Raw genomic sequence first — 23,407 nt, 5'->3', positions numbered from 1 at the left:
GGAGGACGGTAGGTGGTAATCAGCAGGAGGTTTCCTTGCCCATGTTTGACCTGATGCCATGAGATTTCATGTGGTCCAGAGTCAATGTTGAGGACTCCCAGGGCCACTCCCTCCTGACTGTATATCACTGTACCGCCACCTCTGGTGGGTCTGTCCTGCCGGTGGGACAGGACATACCCAGGGATGGTGATCATAGAATCATAGAAGTTACAACATGGAAACAGGCCCTTCGGCCCAACATGTCCATGTCGCCCAGTTTATACCACTAAGCTAGTCCCAATTGCCTGCACTTGGCCCATATCCCTCGATACCCATCTTCCCCATGTAACTGTCCAAATGCTTTTTAAAAGACAAAATTGTACCCGCCTCTACTACTGCCTCTGGCAGCTCGTTCCAGACACTCACCACCCTTTGAGTGAAAAAATTGCCCCTCTGGATCCTTTTGTATCTCTCCCCTCTCACCTTAAATCTGTGCCCCCTCGTTATAGACTCCCCTACCTTTGGGAAAAGATTTTGACTATCGACCTTATCTATGCCCCTCATTATTTTATAGACTTCTATAAGATCACCCCTTAACCTCCTACTCTCCAGGGAATAAAGTCCCAGTTTGTCTAACCTCTCCCTGTAAGTCAAACCATCAAGTCCCGGTAGCATCCTAGTAAATCTTTTCTGCACTCTTTCTAGTTTAATAATATCCTTTCTATAATAGGGTGACCAGAACTGTACACAGTACTCCAAGTGTGGCCTCACCAATGCCCTGTACAACTTCAACAAGACATCCCAACTCCTGCATTCAATGTTCTGACCAATGAAACCAAGCATGCTGAATGCCTTCTTCACCACCCTATCCACCTGTGACTCCACTTTCAAGGAGCTATGAATCTGTACTCCTAGATCTCTTTGTTCTATAACTCTCCCCAACGCCCTACCATTAACGGAGTAGGTCCTGGCCCGATTCGATCTACCAAAATGCATCACCTCACATTTATCTAAATTAAACTCCATCTGCCATTCATCGGCCCACTGGCCCAATTTATCAAGATCCCGTTGCAATCCTAGATAACCTTCTTCACTGTCCACAATGCCACCAATCTTGGTGTCATCTGCAAACTTACTAACCATGCCTCCTAAATTCTCATCCAAATCATTAATATAAATAACAAATAACAGCGGACCCAGCACCGATCCCTGAGGCACACCGCTGGACACAGGCATCCAGTTTGAAAAACAACCCTCGACAACCACCCTCTGTCTTCTGTCGTCAAGCCAATTTTGTATCCAATTGGCTACCTCACCTTGGATCCCATGAGATTTAACCTTATGTAACAACCTACCATGCGGTACCTTGTCAAATGCTTTGCTGAAGTCCATGTAGACCACGTCTACTGCACAGCCCTCATCTATCTTCTTGGTTACCCCTTCAAAAAACTCAATCAAATTCGTGAGACATGATTTTCCTCTCACAAAACCATGCTGACTGTTCCTAATTAGTCCCTGCCTCTCCAAATGCCTGTAGATTCTGTCCCTCAGAATACCCTCTAACAACTTACCCACTACAGATGTCAGGCTCACTGGTCTGTAGTTCCCAGGCTTTTCCCTGCTGCCCTTCTTAAACAAAGGCACAACATTTGCTACCCTCCAATCTTCAGGCACCTCACCTGTAGCGGTGGATGATTCAAATATCTCTGCTAGGGGACCCGCAATTTCCTCCCTAACCTCCCATAACGTCCTGGGATACATTTCATCAGGTCCCGGAGATTTATCTACCTTGATGCGCGTTAAGACTTCCAGCACCTCCCTCTCTGTAATATGTACACTCCTCAAGACATCACTATTTATTTCCCCAAGTTCCCTAACATCCATGCCTTTCTCAACCGTAAATACCGATGTGAAATATTCATTCAGGATCTCACCCATCTCTTGTGGTTCCGCACATAGATGACCTTGTTGATCCTTAAGAGGCCCTACTCTCTCCCTAGTTACCCTTTTGCCCTTTATGTATTTGTAGAAGCTCTTTGGATTCACCTTTGCCTGATCTGCCAAAGCAATCTCATATCCCCTTTTTGCCCTCCTGATTTCTCTCTTAACTCTACTCCGGCAATCTCTATACTCTTCAAGGGATCCACTTGATCCCAGCTGCCTATGCATGTCATATGCCTCCTTCTTATTTTTGACTAGTGCCTCAATCTCCCGAGTCATCCAAGGTTCCCTACTTCTACCAGCCTTGCCCTTCACTTTATAAGGAATGTGCTTACCCTGAACCCTGGTTAACACACTTTTGAAAGCCTCCCACTTACCAGACGTCCCTTTGCCTGCCAACAGACTCTCCCAATCAACTTCTGAAAGTTCCTGTCTAATACCATCAAAATTGGCCTTTCCCCAATTTAGAATTTTAACTTTTGGGCCAGACCTATCCTTCTCCATAGCTATCTTAAAACTAATGGAATTATGATCACTGGTCCCAAAGTGATCCCTCACTAACACTTCTGTCACCTGCCCTTCCTTATTTCCCAAGAGGAGGTCAAGTTTTGCCCCCTATATAAAAAGTTATATAAAAAGAAAAAGGGTGGCTAAGGCAAACATAGGTCCCTTAGAGGATGAGACCGGGAAATTAATGGTGGGAAACATGGAGATGGCAAAAATGCTGAACAAATATTTTGTTTCAGTCTTTACAGTAGAGGACACTAAGAATATCCCAACACTGGACAAACAGGGGACTCTCGGGGGGGAGGAGCTAAATACGATTAAAATCACTCAAGAGATGGTACTCAGTAAAATAATGGGACTCAAGGCGGATAAATCCCCTGGACCTGATGGCTTCCATCCTAGGGTCTTGAGGGAAGTGGCAGTAGGGATTGTGGATGCTTTGGTGATAGTTTTCCAAAATTCCCTGGACTCAGGAGAGGTCCCGGCAGATTGGAAAACTGCTAATGTAACACCGTTATTTAAAAAGGGTAGTAGGCAGAAGGCTGGAAATTATAGGCCAGTTAGCTTAACATCTGTGGTGGGTAAAATTTTGGAGTCCATTATTAAGGAGACAGTAACGGAACATTTAGATAAGCATAATTTAATAGGACAAAGTCAGCATGGCTTTATGAAGGGGAAGTCATGTCTGACAAATTTGCTTGAGTTCTTCGAGGATATAACGTATAGGGTGGATAAAGGGGAACCAGTGGACGTAGTGTATTTAGACTTCCAGAAGGCATTCGACAAGGTGCCACATAAAAGATTATTACTTAAGATAAAAAATCACGGGATTGGGGGTAATATTCTGGCATGGGTGGAGGATTGGTTATCGAACAGGAAGCAGAGAGTTGGGATAAATGGTTCATTTTCGGACTGGCAACCAGTAACCAGTGGTGTTCCACAGGGGTCGGTGCTGGGTCCCCAACTCTTTACAATCTATATTAACGATTTGGAGGAGGGGACCGAGTGCAACATATTAAAATTTGCAGATGATACAAAGATGGGAGGGAAAGTAGAGAGTGAGGAGGACATAAAAAACCTGCAAGGGGATATAGACAGGCTGGGTGAGTGGGCGGAGATTTGGCAGATGCAATATAATATTGGAAAATGTGAGGTTATGCACTTTGGCAGGAAAAATCAGAGAGCAAGTTATTTTCTTAATGGCGAGAGACTGGAAAGTAGTGCAGTACAAAGGGATCTGGGGGTCCTAGTGCAAGAAAATCAAAAAGTTGGTATGCAGGTGCAGCAGGTGATCAAGAAAGCCAACGGAATGTTGGCTTTTATTGCTAGGGGGATAGAATATAAAAACAAGGAGGTATTGCTGCAGTTATATAAGGTATTGGTGAGACCGCACCTGGAATACTGCATACAGTTTTGGTCTCCATACTTAAGAAAAGACATACTTGCTCTCGAGGCAGTACAAAGAAGGTTCACTCGGTTAATCCCGGGGATGAGGGGGCGGACATATGAGGAGAGGTTGAGTAGATTGGGACTCTACTCATTGGAGTTCAGAAGAATGAGAGGCGATCTTATTGAAACATATAAGATTGTGAAGGGTCTTGATCGGGTGGATGCAGTAAGGATGTTCCCAAAGATGGGTGAAACTAGAACTAGGGGGCATAATCTTAGAATAAGGGGCTGCTCTTTCAAAACTGAGATGAGGAGAAACTTCTTCACTCAGAGGGTGGTAGGTCTGTGGAATTTGCTGCCCCAGGAAGCTGTGGAAGCTACATCATTAGATAAATTTAAAACAGAAATAGACAGTTTCCTAGAAGTAAAGGGAATTAGGGGTTATGGGGAGCGGGCAGGAAATTGGACATGAAGCTGAGTTCGGATCGGTCAATGCCCTGTGGGTGGCGGAGAGGGCCCAGGGGCTATGTGGCCGGGTCCTGCTCCGACTTCTTGTGTTCTTTAGATTTGTGGTTGGGATCAGATCAGCCATGATCTTATTGAATGGCGGAGCAGGCTCGAGGGGCCGATTGGCCTACTCCTGCTCCAATTTCTTATGTTCTTATGTTCTCTCTAGTCGGGCCATCCACATACTGAATGAGAAATTCCTCCTGAATACACTCAACAAATTTCTCTCCATCCAAGCCCCTAATGCTATGGCTGTCCCAGTCAATGTTGGGAAAGTTAAAGTCCCCTACTATTACCACCCTATTTTTCTTGCAGCTGTCTGTAATCTCCTTACATATTTGCTCCTCAATTTCCCGTTGACTATTTGGGGGTCTGTAGTACAATCCTATCAAAGTGATCTCTCCCTTCTTATTTTTCAGTTCTACCCATATGGACTCAGTGGGCGAACCCTCGGATATATCCCCTCTCACTACTGCCGTGATGTTCTCCCTAATCAAGAACGCAACTCCCCCTCCTCTCTTACCTCCTGCTCTATCTTTCCTATAGCATCTGTACCCTGGAACATTGAGCTGCCAGTCCTGCCCCTCCCTTAGCCATGTTTCAGTAACAGCTATAACATCCCAGTCCCATGTACCCATCCATGCCCTGAGTTCATCTGCCTTGCCCATCAGACTTCTTGCATTGAAATAAATGCAGTTTAATCTAGACTTCCCTTGGTCTTTGCCCTGCTTTCTCAGACCATCTGTCCGGTCATGTTCTGTACACTCTCCCTTACTGCCTTTTGTTTCTGTCACCACTTTATTTCCCACTGACTTCCTGCATCGGTTCCCATCCCCCTGCCACATTAGTTTAAACCCTCCCCAACAGCACTGGCAAACACTCCCCCTAGGACATTGGTTCCAGTCCTGCCCAGATGCAGACCGTCCAATTTGTACTGGTCCCACCTCCCCCAGAACCGGTTCCAATGGCCCAGGAATTTGAATCCCTCCAGCTTGCACCATCTCTCAAGCCACGTATTCATCCTAGCTATCCTGTCATTCCTACTCTGACTAACCCGTGGCACTGGTAGCAATCCTGAGATTACTACCTTTGAGGTCCTACTCTTTAGTTTAACTCCTAACTCCCTAAATTCAGCTTGTAGGACCTCATCCTGTTTTTTACCTATATCGTTGGTGCCTATATGCACCACGACAACTGGCTGTTCACACTCCCCCTCCAGAATGTCCTGCAGCCGCTCCGAGACATCCTTGACCCTTGCACCAGGGAGGCAACATACCATCCTGGAGTCTCGGTTGCGTCCGCAGAAACGCCTGTCTATTCCCCTTACAATCGAGTCCCCTATCACTATAGCTCTGCCACTCTTTTTCCTGCCCTCCTGTGCAGCAGAGCCAGCCACGGTGCCATGAACCTGGCCACTGCCACCTTCCCCTGGTGAGCCATCTCCGCCAACAGTATCCAAAACGGTATACCTGTTTTGGAGGGAGATGACCGCAGGGGACCCCTGCACTGCCTTCCTACTCTTCCTCTGTCTGTTGGTCACCCATTCACTATCTCCCTCAGTAATTTTTATCTGCGGTGTGACCAACTCACTGAACGTGCTATCCACGACTTTCTCAGCATCGCGGATGCTCCAAAGTGAGTCCATCCGCAGCTCCAGAGCCGTCAAGCGGTCAAACAATAGCTGCAGCTGGACACACTTCCCGCAGGTGAAGGAATCAGGGATACAGGAAGGATCCCTGAATTCCCACATCCCACAAGAGGAACATGACACGGCGCTGGGATCTCCTGCCATGACTTAACCCTTAAATTAGCTTAAGAACAACTACAATGTCAAGAGAAAAAAAAAGGAAAGAAAAACTACTTACCACTCCCTTTAAGGAGTTTACTCCTTTAAATTGTTCTCAATTTAGAGAATGTTAACTACACTAGGGACCTTGATTCACTAAAAAATAAACGCTACTTCCTATAAGACCTGCAGACCTTCCCTTTCCTTTTACTTCAGTTACTGTAGATAAGTAGAAATACTCACCTGAACCTACTCACCAATCAGGTGCCTCCCCTGTGTCGCGTCCCGATCTGATTCCTGACGTCACTTCGAACTCGGTCGCAGCTCCGCTCGGCTCGGCTCCTCTCAGCTGTTCTCAGCGCTCTGAAATCCCGCCTTTTATCGGACGCTCCCTCCGCTCGGCTCGGCTCCTCTCAGCTGTTCTCAGCGCTCTGAAATCCCGCCTTTTATCGGACGCTCCCTCCGCTCGGCTCGGCTCCTCTCAGCGCTCTGAAATCCCGCCTTTTATCGGACGCTCCCTCCGCTCGGCTCGGCTCCTCTCAGCTGTTCTCAGCGCTCTGAAATCCCGCCTTTTATCGGACGCTCCCTCCACTCGGCTCGGCTCCTCTCAGCGCTCTGAAATCCCGCCTTTTATCGGACGCTCCCTCCGCTCGGCTCGGCTCCTCTCAGCTGTCTGTGATGGGAGAGTCTGGGACGTTGGCTGAAAGATATGATTCTGTGAGTATTTCTATGTCAGGCTGTTGCTTGACTAGTCTGTGGGACAGCTCTCCCAATTTTGGCACAAGTCCCCAGATGTTAGTGAGGAGGACTTTGCAGGGTCGACTGGGCTTGGTTTGCCTTTGTCGTGTCCGGTGCCTAGTGGTCTGCCCGGTTTTATTCTTATTGTGACTTTTTTTAACGAGATTTTACAACTGAGTGACTTGCTCGGCCATTTCAGAATCAACCACATTGCTGTGGGTCTGGAGTCACATTTTGGCCAGACTGGGTAAGGACGGCAGGTTTCCTTCCTGAAAGGACATTAGTGAACCAGATGGGTTTATCCCCTCTTAATCAATCTCTTTGTCCTCCTTTGCTGAATTCTGAACTGCTCCCAAACCTCAGGCTTGCTGCATTTTCTGGCAATTTTATATGTCTCCTCTTTGGATCTAATACTATCCCTAATTTCTTTTGTAAGCCACGGTTGAGCCACCTTTCCTGGTTTATTTTTGCGCCAGACAGGAATGAATAATTGTTGTAATTCCTGCACACGTTCTTTAAATATTAGCCATTGCCTATCCACCATCATCCCTTTTAGTAAAGTTCCCCAATCTATCATAGCCAACTCGCACCTCATACTTTCGTAATTTCTATTGCTGCAGCCACCCCTTTTAAAACCCTAGGATGTCGGCCACCATGTCCAGGGGATTAATCGGCTTTTCGTCCCATTAATTTCTCCAGTAATTTTTCTTTCCTAATCTTAGTTATTTTAAGTTCCTCACTCTCATTGGACCCTTGGTTCCCCATTATTTCCAGTATTTTTTTTGTGTCTTCTACTGTGAAGAAAGATACAAAATATTTGTTCAACATCTCTGCCATTTACTTATTCCCGATTATAATTTCTTCTGTCTCTGCCTGTAAGGGAGGCAGATGCATCTATGCTAGTCATAGAATCATAGAAACGTTACAGCACAGAAGGAGGCCATTCGGGCCCATCGAGCCCGTGCTGGCTCTCTGTAAGACCAATCCAGCCAGTCCCACTCCCCCGCCCTATCCCCGTAGCCCTGAATATTTTTTCCTTTCAAGTACTTATCCAGTTCCCTTTTGAAGGCCATGATTGAATCTGCCTCCACCACCCCCTCGGGCAGTGCATTCCTGATCCTAACCACTCGCTGTGTAAAAAAGTTTCTCCTCATGTCACCTTAAATCTGTGTCCTCTGGTTCTTGACCCTTCCGCCAATGGGAACAGTTTCTCTCTATCTACTCTGTCTCGACCCTTCATGATTTTGAACACCTCGATCAAATCTCCTCGCAACTGTCTCTGTTCCAAGGAGAACAACCCCAGCTTCTCCAGTCTATCCACGTAACTAAAGTCCCTCATCCCTGGAATCATTCTAGTAAATCTCCTCTGCACCCTCTCTAAGGCCTTCACATCTTTCCTAAAGTGTGGTGCCCAGAACTGGACACAATACTCCAGTTGTGGTCGAACCAGTGTTTTATATGGGCGGAGGTGGCGGGAGTGGGGCTGGTGGGGAGGGGGTGGGTCGGGGCCGGAGGCAGCGGGGCGGGGGAGGCGGGGCCGGAGGCAGCGCGGAGGCGGGGGAGGCGGGGGCGGAGGCAGCGCGGAGGCAGCGGGGCGGGGGAGGCGGGGGCGGAGGCAGCGCGGAGGCAGCGGGGCGGGGGCGGAGGCAGCATGGAGGCAGCGGGGCGGGGGAGGCGGGGGGGGAGGCAGCGCGGAGGCAGCGGGGCGGGGGAGGCGGGGGGGGAGGCGGGGGGGGGGGGAGGCGGGGGCGGAGGCAGCGGGGGGGGGGGCGGAGGCAAGAAACGGGATTAAATCAATCGCTCTTTGGAAAAGACGAGTGATTGGCTGAATGGCTTTGTTTGTACTGCAAGTCCCTCTTTCTCGTTTAGTATCTGGGGAACTGCAATCCCTGGGATTAATTTCCTGGTGTTTTTACAGGCCCCCCCACATGTAAAAACTATTTCACTGCCTTCCCTCTCTTCCTGTCCTGGAGAGACCCATAACAACCATCAATAATTCCTCCACTGAACCTGCTGAACCAGTGAAGGACGTGGATATTTCGTACATAATGAGGAGCTCACTCTGGCCATTCGATGTGTTCTCCCACTTACCTTCCTATGGCTGCACATACCGGGAATGTTCCGACAGTCTCAAGCCAACTCTTGATGCAAGTTGGTGTTGGATGCAGCGTGAGGGTTGTGGAAATGTCTCGGGTGCAGGGACCTTTTCTTTCCGTTTGGGAAGGTTTGATTCCAACACTCGGTGCTCAAATTAGAATCCTGTTTTATTCTGATATTTTTCACTCAGACAGGAATTATCCCTGGTGTTCGTATCACCGAGTCCCCGCGCTCACCGAGTCCCCGCGCTCACCGTGTCCCCGCGCTCACCGTGTCCCCGCGCTCACCGAGTCCCCGCGCTCACCGGGTCCCCGCGCTCACCGTGTCCCCGCGCTCACCGGGTCCCCGCGCTCACCGGGTCCCCGCGCTCACCGGGTCCCCGCGCTCACCGTGTCCCCCGCGCTCACCGTGTCCCCGCGCTCACCGAGTCCCCGCGCTCACCGGGTCCCCGCGCTCACCGTGTCCCCGCGCTCACCGGGTCCCCGCGCTCACCGGGTCCCCGCGCTCACCGGGTCCCCGCGCTCACCGAGTCCCCGTGTCCCCGCGCTCACCGGGTCCCCGCGCTCACCGAGTCCCCGCGCTCACCGTGTCCCCGCGCTCACCGTGTCCCCGCGCTCACCGAGTCCCCGCGCTCACCGGGTCCCCGCGCTCACCGTGTCCCCGCGCTCACCGGGTCCCCGCGCTCACCGGGTCCCCGCGCTCACCGGGTCCCCGCGCTCACCGAGTCCCCGTGTCCCCGCGCTCACCGGGTCCCCCGCGCTCACCGAGTCCCCGCGCTCACCGAGTCCCCGCGCTCACCGAGTCCCCGCGCTCACCGTGTCCCCGCGCTCACCGAGTCCCCGCGCTCACCGGGTCCCCGCGCTCACCGTGTCCCCGCGCTCACCGGGTCCCCGCGCTCACCGGGTCCCCGCGCTCACCGGGTCCCCGCGCTCACCGGGTCCCCGCGCTCACCGGGTCCCCGCGCTCACCGAGTCCCCGCGCTCACCGTGTCCCCGCGCTCACCGTGTCCCCGCGCTCACCGAGTCCCCGCGCTCACCGTGTCCCCGCGTTCACCGAGTCCCCGCGCTCACCGAGTCCCCGCGCTCACCGGGTCCCCGCGCTCACCGAGTCCCCGTGTCCCCGCGCTCACCGAGTCCCCGCGCTCACCGAGTCCCCGCGCTCACCGGGTCCCCGCGCTCACCGGGTCCCCGCGCTCACCGTGTCCCCGCGCTCACCGAGTCCCCGCGCTCACCGAGTCCCCGCGCTCACCGGGTCCCCGCGCTCACCGAGTCCCCGTGTCCCCGCGCTCACCGAGTCCCCGCGCTCACCGAGTCCCCGCGCTCACCGAGTCCCCGCGCTCACCGAGTCCCCGCGCTCACCGAGTCCCCGCGCTCACCGAGTCCCCGCGCTCACCGAGTCCCCGCGCTCACCGAGTCCCCGCGCTCACCGAGTCCCCGTGTCCCCGCGCTCACCGAGTCCCCGCGCTCACCGAGTCCCCGTGTCCCCGCGCTCACCGAGTCCCCGTGTCCCCGCGCTAACCGAGTCCCCGCGCTCACCGAGTCCCCGTGTCCCCGCGCTCACCGAGTCCCCGTGTCCCCGCGCTCACCGAGTCCCCGTCTCCCCGCGCTCACCGAGTCCCCGTGTCCCCGCGCTCACCGAGTCCCCGTCTCCCCGCGCTCACCGAGTCCCCGTGTCCCCGCGCTCACCGAGTCCCCGTGTCCCCGCGCTCACCGAGTCCCCGTGTCCCCGCGCTCACCGAGTCCCCGTGTCCCCGAGTCCCCGTGTCCCCGAGTCCCCGTGTCCCCGTGCTCACCGAGTCCCCGTGTCCCCGCGCTCACCGAGTCCCCGCGCTCACCGAGTCCCCGTGTCCCCGCGCTCACCGAGTCCCCGTGTCCCCGAGTCCCCGTGTCCCCGCGCTCACCGAGTCCCCGTGTCCCCGCGCTCACCGAGTCCCCGTGTCCCCGCGCTCACCGAGTCCCCGCGCTCACCGAGTCCCCGTGTCCCCGCGCTCACCGAGTCCCCGCGCTCACCGGGTCCCCGCGCTCACCGGGTCCCCGCGCTCACCGGGTCCCCGCGCTCACCGGGTCCCCGTGCTCACCGAGTCCCCGTGTCCCCGTGCTCACCGGGTCCCCGCGCTCACCGAGTCCCCGCGCTCACCGGGTCCCCGCGCTCACCGAGTCCCCGTGTCCCCGCGCTCACCGAGTCCCCGCGCTCACCGAGTCCCCGCGCTCACCGGGTCCCCGCGCTCACCGGGTCCCCGCGCTCACCGTGTCCCCGCGCTCACCGAGTCCCCGCGCTCACCGAGTCCCCGCGCTCACCGGGTCCCCGCGCTCACCGAGTCCCCGTGTCCCCGCGCTCACCGAGTCCCCGCGCTCACCGAGTCCCCGCGCTCACCGAGTCCCCGCGCTCACCGAGTCCCCGCGCTCACCGAGTCCCCGCGCTCACCGAGTCCCCGCGCTCACCGAGTCCCCGCGCTCACCGAGTCCCCGCGCTCACCGAGTCCCCGTGTCCCCGCGCTCACCGAGTCCCCGCGCTCACCGAGTCCCCGTGTCCCCGCGCTCACCGAGTCCCCGTGTCCCCGCGCTAACCGAGTCCCCGCGCTCACCGAGTCCCCGTGTCCCCGCGCTCACCGAGTCCCCGTGTCCCCGCGCTCACCGAGTCCCCGTCTCCCCGCGCTCACCGAGTCCCCGTGTCCCCGCGCTCACCGAGTCCCCGTCTCCCCGCGCTCACCGAGTCCCCGTGTCCCCGCGCTCACCGAGTCCCCGTGTCCCCGCGCTCACCGAGTCCCCGTGTCCCCGCGCTCACCGAGTCCCCGTGTCCCCGAGTCCCCGTGTCCCCGTGCTCACCGAGTCCCCGTGTCCCCGCGCTCACCGAGTCCCCGCGCTCACCGAGTCCCCGTGTCCCCGCGCTCACCGAGTCCCCGTGTCCCCGAGTCCCCGTGTCCCCGCGCTCACCGAGTCCCCGTGTCCCCGCGCTCACCGAGTCCCCGTGTCCCCGCGCTCACCGAGTCCCCGCGCTCACCGAGTCCCCGTGTCCCCGCGCTCACCGAGTCCCCGCGCTCACCGGGTCCCCGCGCTCACCGGGTCCCCGCGCTCACCGGGTCCCCGCGCTCACCGGGTCCCCGTGCTCACCGAGTCCCCGTGTCCCCGTGCTCACCGGGTCCCCGCGCTCACCGAGTCCCCGCGCTCACCGGGTCCCCGCGCTCACCGGGTCCCCGCGCTCACCGGGTCCCCGCGCTCACCGGGTCCCCGTGTCCCCGCGCTCACCGAGTCCCCGCGCTCACCGAGTCCCCGCGCTCACCGGGTCCCCGCGCTCACCGAGTCCCCGCGCTCACCGAGTCCCCGTGTCCCCGCGCTCACCGGGTCCCCGCGCTCACCGAGTCCCCGTGTCCCCGTGCTCACCGGGTCCCCGCGCTCACCGGGTCCCCGCGCTCACCGGGTCCCCGCGCTCACCGGGTCCCCGCGCTCACCGGGTCCCCGTGTCCCCGCGCTCACCGAGTCCCCGTGCTCACCGGGTCCCCGCGCTCACCGGGTCCCCGCGCTCACCGAGTCCCCGCGCTCACCGAGTCCCCGTGCTCACCGGGTCCCCGTGTCCCCGCGCTCACCGAGTCCCCGTGCTCACCGGGTCCCCGCGCTCACCGAGTCCCCGCGCTCACCGGGTCCCCGCGCTCACCGGGTCCCCGCGCTCACCGAGTCCCCGCGCTCACCGAGTCCCCGCGCTCACCGAGTCCCCGCGCTCACCGGGTCCCCGTGTCCCCGCGCTCACCGGGTCCCCGCGCTCACCGAGTCCCCGCGCTCACCGAGTCCCCGCGCTCACCGGGTCCCCGCGCTCACCGAGTCCCCGCGCTCACCGAGTCCCCGCGCTCACCGGGTCCCCGTGTCCCCGCGCTCACCGGGTCCCCGCGCTCACCGAGTCCCCGCGCTCACCGAGTCCCCGCGCTCACCGAGTCCCCGCGCTCACCGGGTCCCCGTGTCCCCGCGCTCACCGAGTCCCCGCGCTCACCGGGTCCCCGCGCTCACCGAGTCCCCGCGCTCACCGAGTCCCCGCGCTCACCGGGTCCCCGCGCTCACCGAGTCCCCGCGCTCACCGAGTCCCCGCGCTCACCGAGTCCCCGTGTCCCCGCGCTCACCGGGTCCCCGCGCTCACCGAGTCCCCGCGCTCACCGAGTCCCCGCGCTCACCGAGTCCCCGCGCTCACCGGGTCCCCGTGTCCCCGCGCTCACCGAGTCCCCGCGCTCACCGGGTCCCCGCGCTCACCGAGTCCCCGCGCTCACCGGGTCCCCGCGCTCACCGGGTCCCCGCGCTCACCGAGTCCCCGCGCTCACCGAGTCCCCGCGCTCACCGAGTCCCCGCGCTCACCGAGTCCCCATGTCCCCGCGCTCACCGGGTCCCCGCGCTCACCGAGTCCCCGCGCTCACCGAGTCCCCGCGCTCACCGAGTCCCCGTGTCCCCGCGCTCACCGAGTCCCCGCGCTCACCGAGTCCCCGCGCTCACCGAGTCCCCGTGTCCCGCGCTCACCGGGTCCCGCGCTCACCGGGTCCCCGCGCTCACCGGGTCCCCGCGCTCACCGGGTCCCCGTGTCCCCGCGCTCACCGAGTCCCCGCGCTCACCGAGTCCCCGCGCTCACCGGGTCCCCGCGCTCACCGGGTCCCCGCGCTCACCGAGTCCCCGCGCTCACCGAGTCCCCGTGTCCCCGCGCTCACCGGGTCCCCGCGCTCACCGAGTCCCCGTGACCCCGTGCTCACCGGGTCCCCGCGCTCACCGAGTCCCCGCGCTCACCGGGTCCCCGCGCTCACCGGGTCCTCGCGCTCACCGGGTCCCCGCGCTCACCGGGTCCCCGTGTCCCCGCGCTCACCGAGTCCCCGTGCTCACCGGGTCCCCGCGCTCACCGGGTCCCCGCGCTCACCGAGTCCCCGCGCTCACCGAGTCCCCGCGCTCACCGGGTCCCCGTGTCCCCGCGCTCACCGAGTCCCCGTGCTCACCGAGTCCCCGCGCTCACCGAGTCCCCGCGCTCACCGAGTCCCCGCGCTCACCGAGTCCCCGCGCTCACCGGGTCCCCGTGTCCCCGCGCTCACCGGGTCCCCGCGCTCACCGGTCCCCGCGCTCACCGGGTCCCCGCGCTCACCCGGGTCCCCGCGCTCACCGAGTCCCCGCGCTCACCGAGTCCCCGCGCTCACCGAGTCCCCGCGCTCACCGAGTCCCCGCGCTCACCGGGTCCCCGTGTCCCCGCGCTCACCGGGTCCCCGCGCTCACCGAGTCCCCGCGCTCACCGAGTCCCCGTGTCCCGCGCTCACCGAGTCCCGCGCTCACCGGGTCCCCGCGCTCACCGAGTCCCCGCGCTCACCGAGTCCCCGCGCTCACCGGGTCCCCCGCGCTCACCGAGTCCCCGCGCTCACCGAGTCCCCGCGCTCACCGAGTCCCCGTGTCCCCGCGCTCACCGGGTCCCCGCGCTCACCGAGTCCCCGCGCTCACCGAGTCCCCGCGCTCACCGGGTCCCCGTGTCCCCGCGCTCACCGAGTCCCCCGCGCTCACCGGGTCCCCGCGCTCACCGAGTCCCCGCGCTCACCGAGTCCCCGCGCTCACCGGGTCCCCGCGCTCACCGAGTCCCCGCGCTCACCGAGTCCCCGCGCTCACCGAGTCCCCGTGTCCCCGCGCTCACCGGGTCCCCGCGCTCACCGAGTCCCCGCGCTCACCGAGTCCCCGTGTCCCCGCGCTCACCGAGTCCCCGCGCTCACCGGGTCCCCGCGCTCACCGGGTCCCCGCGCTCACCGGGTCCCCGCGCTCACCGGGTCCCCGCGCTCACCGGGTCCCCGCGCTCACCGGGTCCCCGTGTCCCCGCGCTCACCGAGTCCCCGTGCTCACCGGGTCCCCGCGCTCACCGGGTCCCCGCGCTCACCGAGTCCCCGCGCTCACCGAGTCCCCGCGCTCACCGGGTCCCCGTGTCCCCGCGCTCACCGAGTCCCCGTGCTCACCGGGTCCCCGCGCTCACCGAGTCCCCGCGCTCACCGGGTCCCCGCGCTCACCGGGTCCCCGCGCTCACCGAGTCCCCGCGCTCACCGAGTCCCCGCGCTCACCGAGTCCCCGCGCTCACCGGGTCCCCGCGCTCACCGGGTCCCCGTGTCCCCCGCGCTCACCGAGTCCCCGCGCTCACCGAGTCCCCGCGCTCACCGGGTCCCCGCGCTCACCGAGTCCCCGCGCTCACCGAGTCCCCGCGCTCACCGGGTCCCCGTGTCCCCGCGCTCACCGGGTCCCCGCGCTCACCGAGTCCCCGCGCTCACCGAGTCCCCGCGCTCACCGAGTCCCCGTGTCCCCCGCGCTCACCGAGTCCCCGCTCTCACCGGGTCCCCGCGCTCACCGAGTCCCCGCGCTCACCGAGTCCCCGCGCTCACCGGGTCCCCGCGCTCACCGGGTCCCCGCGCTCACCGAGTCCCCGTGCTCACCGAGTCCCCGCGCTCACCGAGTCCCCGTGTCCCCGCGCTCACCGGGTCCCCGCGCTCACCGAGTCCCCGCGCTCACCGAGTCCCCGCGCTCACCGGGTCCCCGTGTCCCCGCGCTCACCGAGTCCCCGCGCTCACCGGGTCCCCGCGCTCACCGAGTCCCCGCGCTCACCGGGTCCCCGCGCTCACCGGGTCCCCGCGCTCACCGGGTCCCCGCGCTCACCGAGTCCCCGCGCTCACCGAGTCCCCGTGTCCCCGCGCTCACCGAGTCCCCCGCGCTCACCGAGTCCCCGCGCTCACCGAGTCCCCGCGCTCACCGAGTCCCCGTGTCCCCGCGCTCACCGGGTCCCCGCGCTCACCGAGTCCCCGCGCTCACCGAGTCCCCGCGCTCACCGAGTCCCCGTGTCCCCGCGCTCACCGAGTCCCCGCGCTCACCGAGTCCCCGCGCTCACCGAGTCCCCGTGTCCCCGCGCTCACCGGGTCCCCGCGCTCACCGAGTCCCCGCGCTCACCGAGTCCCCGCGCTCACCGGGTCCCCGTGTCCCCGCGCTCACCGAGTCCCCGCGCTCACCGGGTCCCCGCGCTCACCGAGTCCCCGCGCTCACCGGGTCCCCGCGCTCACCGGGTCCCCGCGCTCACCGAGTCCCCGCGCTCACCGAGTCCCCGCGCTCACCGAGTCCCCGCGCTCACCGAGTCCCCGTGTCCCCGCGCTCACCGGGTCCCCGCGCTCACCGAGTCCCCGCGCTCACCGAGTCCCCGTGTCCCCGCGCTCACCGAGTCCCCGCGCTCACCGAGTCCCCGTGTCCCCGCGCTCACCGGGTCCCCGCGCTCACCGAGTCCCCGTGTCCCCGCGCTCACCGGGTCCCCGCGCTCACCGAGTCCCCGCGCTCACCGAGTCCCCGCGCTCACCGAGTCCCCGTGTCCCCGCGCTCACCGGGTCCCCGCGCTCACCGAGTCCCCGTGTCCCCGCGCTCACCGAGTCCCCGCGCTCACTGACCCACATTGGCTCCCGGTCTGGCAATGCCTTCGTTCAACAAAAAAAATTCTCATCCTTGTGTTCAAACCCCCCCCCCCCCCCCCACCCACCTTCACCCCCCCCCACCTTCGCCCCCCCCCACCTTCGCCCCCCCCCACCTTCACCCCCCCCCCACCTTCACCCCCCCCACCTTCACCGCCCCCCCCCCACCTTCACCCCCCCCCCACCTTCACCACCCCCCCCCCCACCTTCACCACCCCCCCCCCCCACCTTCACCACCCCCCCCCCCACCTTCACCACCCCCCCCCCCACCTTCACCACCCCCCCCCCCACCTTCACCACCCCCCCACCTTCACCCCCCCCCCCACCTTCACCCCCCCCCCCACCTTCACCCCCCCCCCCCACCTTCACCGCCCCCACCTCGCCGCCGCCCCCCCCCCTCGCCGCCCCCCCCCACTCCCCCCCCCCCCCCCTCGCCGCCCCCCCCCACTCCCCCCCCCCCCTCGCCGCCCCCCCCCCACTCCCCCCCCCCCCCACTCCCCCCCCCCCCCCCACTCCCTGAACCTCCCCCCTGCCCCCCCCGCCCCCCCCCCCCCACTCCCTGAACCTCCCCCCCGCCCCCCCCCCCACTCCCCCCCCCCCCCCACTCCCTGAACCTCCCCCATGCCCCCCCCCCCCGCCCCCCCCCCACTCCCCCCCCCCCCCACTCCCTGAACCTCCCCCTGCCCCCCCCCGCCCCCCCCCCCACTCCCTGAACCTCCCCCCCGCCCCCCCCCCCACTCCCCCCCCCCCCACTCCCTGAACCTCCCCCCTGCCCCCCCCGCCCCCCCCCCCCCCCACTCCCTGAACCTCCCCCCCCCCCCGCCCCCCCCCCCCCCCCCCCACTCCCTGCCCCCCCCCCCCCCCTGCCCCCCCCCTCTCTCTCCTCCTTTAAGATGCTCCTGAAAACCTCCCTCTTTGATGAAGCTTTTGCTCACCTGTCCTCATATCTCTTTTGTGTGGTTTTGTTTCACATTTTGTTTGATAATCGCTCCTGTGAAGTGCCTGGGAACGTCTCACTGTGAAAGGTGCTGCCGAAACGCAGCGTGTCATTATCGTTCTCACTACACAACAGGCTCTTTAATGACTGAAGTGTTTTCTCAACTAACTTCCCTCTCTCTCCCTAGGGCCTTATTATATGGTGGAATGCGAGAGTCACATTCCCAAGCAGAAATCCCACTGCAGGATACACCAGCAGAGGCATTTACGATGCTACTGAAATACATTTACACCGGCCAGGTCACACTCAGTAATGAAAAGGAGGAGGTGTTGTTGGACTTCCTCAGTCTCGCCCATAAATATGGATTCCCGGAGCTGGAAGATGCCACATCTGAATATCTTTGCACCATCCTGAGCACCAGTAACGTCTCCATGGTTTATGATGTGGCCAGTCTTTATTCATTGCGCAAACTTTCCAATACCTGCTGTCTGTACATGGACAGGAATGCGAAGGCAGTCCTTACCAGTGAAGGCTTCCTATCCCTCTCAAAGGTGAGATCAGATCAGCAGCAATTCTTTACTATTCAAATTTGAGTTTTAATTCTGATTTAACTCTAAATTCTTGTTAATATAACCCTTCCAGGTGTTGCCTCTGTGTTTTCGGAATGCTAATAAGAAAAATTTCAGTTACTCAGTGGAAAAGCTGAGGAGAGTGTGTTTGATGAAAGGCTTGTGCACAATTGTGTCCTTATTCAGCGGGCCTGCGAGCCAATGCAGCTGAAACGGCCCGAATCAGAGTCACAGACAACATCCTGTGTGACTGTGACCGTGGTAAACTATCTCTCCCCATCCTTCCCCACCTGTCGACAGCCTTCGATACGGGCGACCACTCCATCCGCCTCCAACACCTCTCCTCCGTCGTCCAGCAGGGTGGGACTGCTCTCGCCTGGTTCCATCCTTATCTCTCCAGTCGCAGCCAGAGAATCTGCTGCAATGTCTTCTCTTCCTGCTCCCTCACCGTTACCTCTCGAGTTCCCCGAGGATCTGTCCTGGGCCCCCTCCCATTTCCCATCGACATGCTGCCCCTCGGTGACACCAACCGAAAACACGACGTCAGATTCCACATGTACACTGACCGCACCCAGCTCGACCTCACAGTCATCTCCCCCAACCCCTCCACTGCCTCTCATTTCTCACACTGCTTCTCCAAAAACCAGACATGGATGAGCCACAATTTCCTCCAGTTAAATATTGTCTTCAGTCCCCACCCCCGCCCGTGCCCCCCTCTCCCGGCCCCTCCCCCGGCCCCCCTCCCCCGGCCCCCCTCCCCCGGCCCCCCTCCCCCGGCCCCCCTCCCCCGGCCCCCCTCTCCCGGCCCTCGCGCCCCCCACACTGTCTCTCTCACCCATAACCCCTGTATCCTAACCCACACTGTCTCTCTCACCCATAACCCCCTGTATCCTAACCCACACTGTCTCTCTCACCCATAACCCCCTGTATCCTAACCCACACTGTCTCTCTCACCCATAACCCCTGTATCCTAACCCACACTGTCTCACTCACCCATAACCCCCTGTATCCTAACCCACACTGTCTCTCTCACCCATAACCCCCTGTATCCTAACCCACACTGTCTCTCTCACCCATAACCCCTGTATCCTAACCCACACTGTCTCTCTCACCCATAACCCCCTGTATCCTAACCCACACTGTCTCTCTCACCCATAACCCCTGTATCCTAACCCACACTGTCTCTCTCACCCATAACCCCTGTATCCTAACCCACACTGTCTCTCTCACCCATAACCCCTGTATCCTAACCCACACTGTCTCTCTCACCCATAACCCCTGTATCCTAACCCACACTGTCTCTCTCACCCATAACCCCCTGTATCCTAACCCGCACTGTCTCTCTCACCCATAACCCCTGTATCCTAACCCACACTGTCTCTCTCACCCATAACCCCTGTATCCTAACCCACACTGTCTCTCTCACCCATAACCCCTGTATCCTAACCCACACTGTCTCTCTCACCCATAACCCCTGTATCCTAACCCACACTGTCTCTCTCACCCATAACCCCTGTATCCTAACCCGCACTGTCTCTCTCACCCATAACCCCTGTATCCTAACCCACACTGTCTCACTCACCCATAACCCCCTGTATCCTAACCCACACTGTCTCACTCACCCATAACCCCTGTACCCTAACCCACACTGTCTCACTCACCCATAACCCCTGTATCCTAACCCACACTGTCTCTCTCACCCATAACCCCTGTATCCTAACCCACACTGTCTCACTCACCCATAACCCCTGTATCCTAACCCACACTGTCTCTCTCACCCATAACCCCTGTATCCTAACCCACACTGTCTCTCTCACCCATAACCCCTGTATCCTAACCCACACTGTCTTGTTCACCCATAACCCCTGTACCCTAACCCACACTGTCTCTCTCACCCATAACCCCCTGTATCCTAACCCACACTGTCTCTCTCACCCATAACCCCCTGTATCCTAACCCACACTGTCTCACTCACCCATAACCCCTGTATCCTAACCCACACTGTCTCTCTCACCCATAACCCCCTGTATCCTAACCCACACTGTCTCACTCACCCATAACCCCTGTATCCTAACCCACACTGTCTCTCTCACCCATAACCCCCTGTACCCTAACCCACACTGTCTCTCTCACCCATAACCCCCTGTATCCTAACCCACACTGTCTCTCTCACCCATAACCCCTGTATCCTAACCCACACTGTCTCTCTCACCCATAACCCCTGTATCCTAACCCACACTGTCTCTCTCACCAATAACCCCCTGTATCCTAACCCACACTGTCTCTCTCACCCATAACCCCCTGTATCCTAACCCACACTGTCTCTCTCACCCATAACCCCCTGTATCCTAACCCACACTGTCTCTCTCACCCATAACCCCCTGTATCCTAACCCACACTGTCTCTCTCACCCATAACCCCCTGTACCCTAACCCACACTGTCTCTCTCACCCATAACCCCCTGTATCCTAACCCACACTGTCTCTCTCACCCATAACCCCTGTATCCTAACCCGCACTGTCTCTCTCACCCATAACCCCTGTATCCTAACCCACACTGTCTCTCTCACCCATAACCCCTGTATCCTAACCCACACTGTCTCACTCACCCATAACCCCTGTATCCTAACCCACACTGTCTCACTCACCCATAACCCCTGTACCCTAACCCACACTGTCTCTCTCACCCATAACCCCCTGTATCCTAACCCACACTGTCTCTCTCACCCATAACCCCTGTATCCTAACCCACACTGTCTCTCTCACCCATAACCCCTGTATCCTAACCCACACTGTCTCACTCACCCATAATCCCCTGTATCCTAACCCACACTGTCTCTCTCACCCATAACCCCTGTACCCTAACCCACACTGTCTCTCTCACCCATAACCCCTGTATCCTAACCCACACTGTCTCTCTCACCCATAACCCCTGTATCCTAACCCACACTGTCTCTCTCACCCATAACCCCTGTATCCTAACCCACACTGTCTCACTCACCCATAACCCCCTGTATCCTAACCCACACTGTCTCTCTCACCCGTAACCCCCTGTATCCTAACCCACACTGTCTCTCTCACCCATAACCCCCTGTATCCTAACCCACACTGTCTCTCTCACCCATAACCCCCTGTATCCTAACCCACACTGTCTCTCTCACCCATAACCCCCTGTATCCTAACCCACACTGTCTCACTCACCCATAACCCCCTGTATCCTAACCCACACTGTCTCACTCACCCATAACCCCTGTATCCTAACCCACACTGTCTCTCTCACCCATAACCCCTGTATCCTAACCCACACTGTCTCACTCACCCATAACCCCCTGTATCCTAACCCACACTGTCTCTCTCACCCATAACCCCTGTATCCTAACCCACACTGTCTCACTCACCCATAACCCCTGTATCCTAACCCACACTGTCTCTCTCACCCATAACCCCCTGTATCCTAACCTACACTGTCTCTCTCACCCATAACCCCCTGTATCCTAACCCGCACTGTCTCTCTCACCCATAACCCCTGTATCCTAACCCACACTGTCTCGTTCACCCATAACCCCTGTATCCTAACCCACACTGTCTCTCTCACCCATAACCCCTGTATCCTAACCCACACTGTCTCTCTCACCCATAACCCCTGTATCCTAACCCACACTGTCTCTCTCACCCATAACCCCTGTACCCTAACCCACACTGTCTCGTTCACCCATAACCCCTGTATCCTAACCCACACTGTCTCTCTCACCCATAACCCCCTGTATCCTAACCCACACTGTCTCACTCACCCATAACCCCTGTATCCTAACCCACACTGTCTCTCTCACCCATAACCCCTGTATCCTAACCCACACTGTCTCTCTCACCCATAACCCCTGTATCCTAACCCACACTGTCTCTCTCACCCATAACCCCTGTATCCTAACCCACACTGTCTCACTCACCCATAACCCCCTGTATCCTAACCCACACTGTCTCACTCACCCATAACCCCTGTATCCTATCCCACACTGTCCCTCTCACCCATAACCCCTGTATCCTAACCCACACTGTCTCTCTCACCCATAACCCCTGTATCCTAACCCACACTGTCTCTCTCACCCATAACCCCTGTATCCTAACCCACACTGTCTCTCTCGCCCATAACCCCCTGTATCCTAACCCGCACTGTCTCTCTCACCCGTAACCCCCTGTATCCTAACCCACACTGTCTCTCTCACCCATAACCCCTGTATCCTAACCCACACTGTCTCTCTCACCCATAACCCCTGTATCCTAACCCACACTGTCTCTCTCACCCATAACCCCTGTATCCTAACCCACACTGTCTCTCTCACCCATAACCCCCTGTATCCTAACCCACACTGTCTCTCTCACCCATAACCCCCTGTATCCTAACCCACACTGTCTCTCTCACCCATAACCCCCTGTATCCTAACCCACACTGTCTCTCTCACCCATAACCCCTGTATCCTAACCCACACTGTCTCTCTCACCCATAACCCCTGTATCCTAACCCACACTGTCTCACTCACCCATAACCCCCGTATTCTAACCCACACTGTCTCTCTCACCCATAACCCCTGTATCCTAACCCACACTGTCTCACTCACCCATAACCCCCGTATTCTAACCCACACTGTCTCTCTCACCCATAACCCCCGTATTCTAACCCACACTGTCTCACTCACCCATAACCCCCGTATTCTAACCCACACTGTCTCTCTCACCCATAACCCCTGTACCCTAACCCACACTGTCTCGTTCACCCATAACCTCTGGATTCTTTATAAAACACTGGTTCGGCCACAGTTGGAGTATTGTGTCCAGTTCTGGGAACTGCACTTTAGGAAAGATGTGAAGGCCTTAGAGAGGGTGCAGAAGAGATTTACTAGAATGATTCCAGGGATGAGGGACTTTAGTTACGTGGATGGACTGGAGAAGCTGGGGTTGTTCTCCTTGGAACAGAGATGGTTGTGAGGAGATTTGATCGAGGTGTTCAAAATTATGAAGGGTCCAGACAGAGTAGATAGAGAGAAACTGTTCCCATTGGTGGAAGGGTCAAGGACCAGAGGACACAGAATTAAGGTGATTGGCAAAAGAACCAGAGGGGAGATGAGGAGAAACTTTTTTACACAGCGAGTGGTTATGATCTGGAATGCACTGCCCAAGGGGGTGGTGGAGGCAGATTCAATCATGGCCTTCAAAAGGGAACTGGATAAATACTTGAAAGGAAAACATTTTCAGGGCTAGGGGGAAAAGGCGGGGGAGTGGGACTGGCTGGATTGCCCTTGCAAAGAGTTGGCATGGACTCGATGGGCGAAAAGGCCTCCCTCCGTGCTGTAACCTTTCTATGATTCTATGTCCACCTGAAGTCTGTTACTGTCCTCCACATTGTTTGTTACATTTCCGAGTTTCGTGCCATCTGTAAACTTTGAAATTATACCCTCAGTACCCCAGTCCAGGTCATTAATATATATCAAAAAGAGCAGTGGTCCTAATACTGACCCCTGGGGAACACCA

The 23,407-nt window shown here is 59.3% G+C and overlaps 1 protein-coding gene across 1 annotated transcript in view; it reads left to right on the top strand.

Moving 5' to 3' along the window:
- The window catches only part of LOC137311614 (BTB/POZ domain-containing protein 9-like), a 152,173-nt gene that overhangs the window by 14,686 nt on the left and 114,080 nt on the right, over positions 1 to 23,407 (top strand). Inside the window, exon 3 of the mRNA XM_067978713.1 lies at positions 17,501 to 17,864. Within this exon, the coding sequence (XP_067834814.1) occupies positions 17,501 to 17,864 (364 nt within the window). The remainder of the gene's footprint in view (positions 1 to 17,500; positions 17,865 to 23,407) is intronic.

This window comes from Heptranchias perlo, unplaced genomic scaffold (assembly GCF_035084215.1).
Source record: "Heptranchias perlo isolate sHepPer1 unplaced genomic scaffold, sHepPer1.hap1 HAP1_SCAFFOLD_367, whole genome shotgun sequence".
Taxonomy (NCBI): domain Eukaryota; kingdom Metazoa; phylum Chordata; class Chondrichthyes; order Hexanchiformes; family Hexanchidae; genus Heptranchias; species Heptranchias perlo.
The sequence above is the reverse complement of the archived record's forward strand: the minus strand, read 5'-3'. Positions and strand labels throughout refer to the sequence as shown.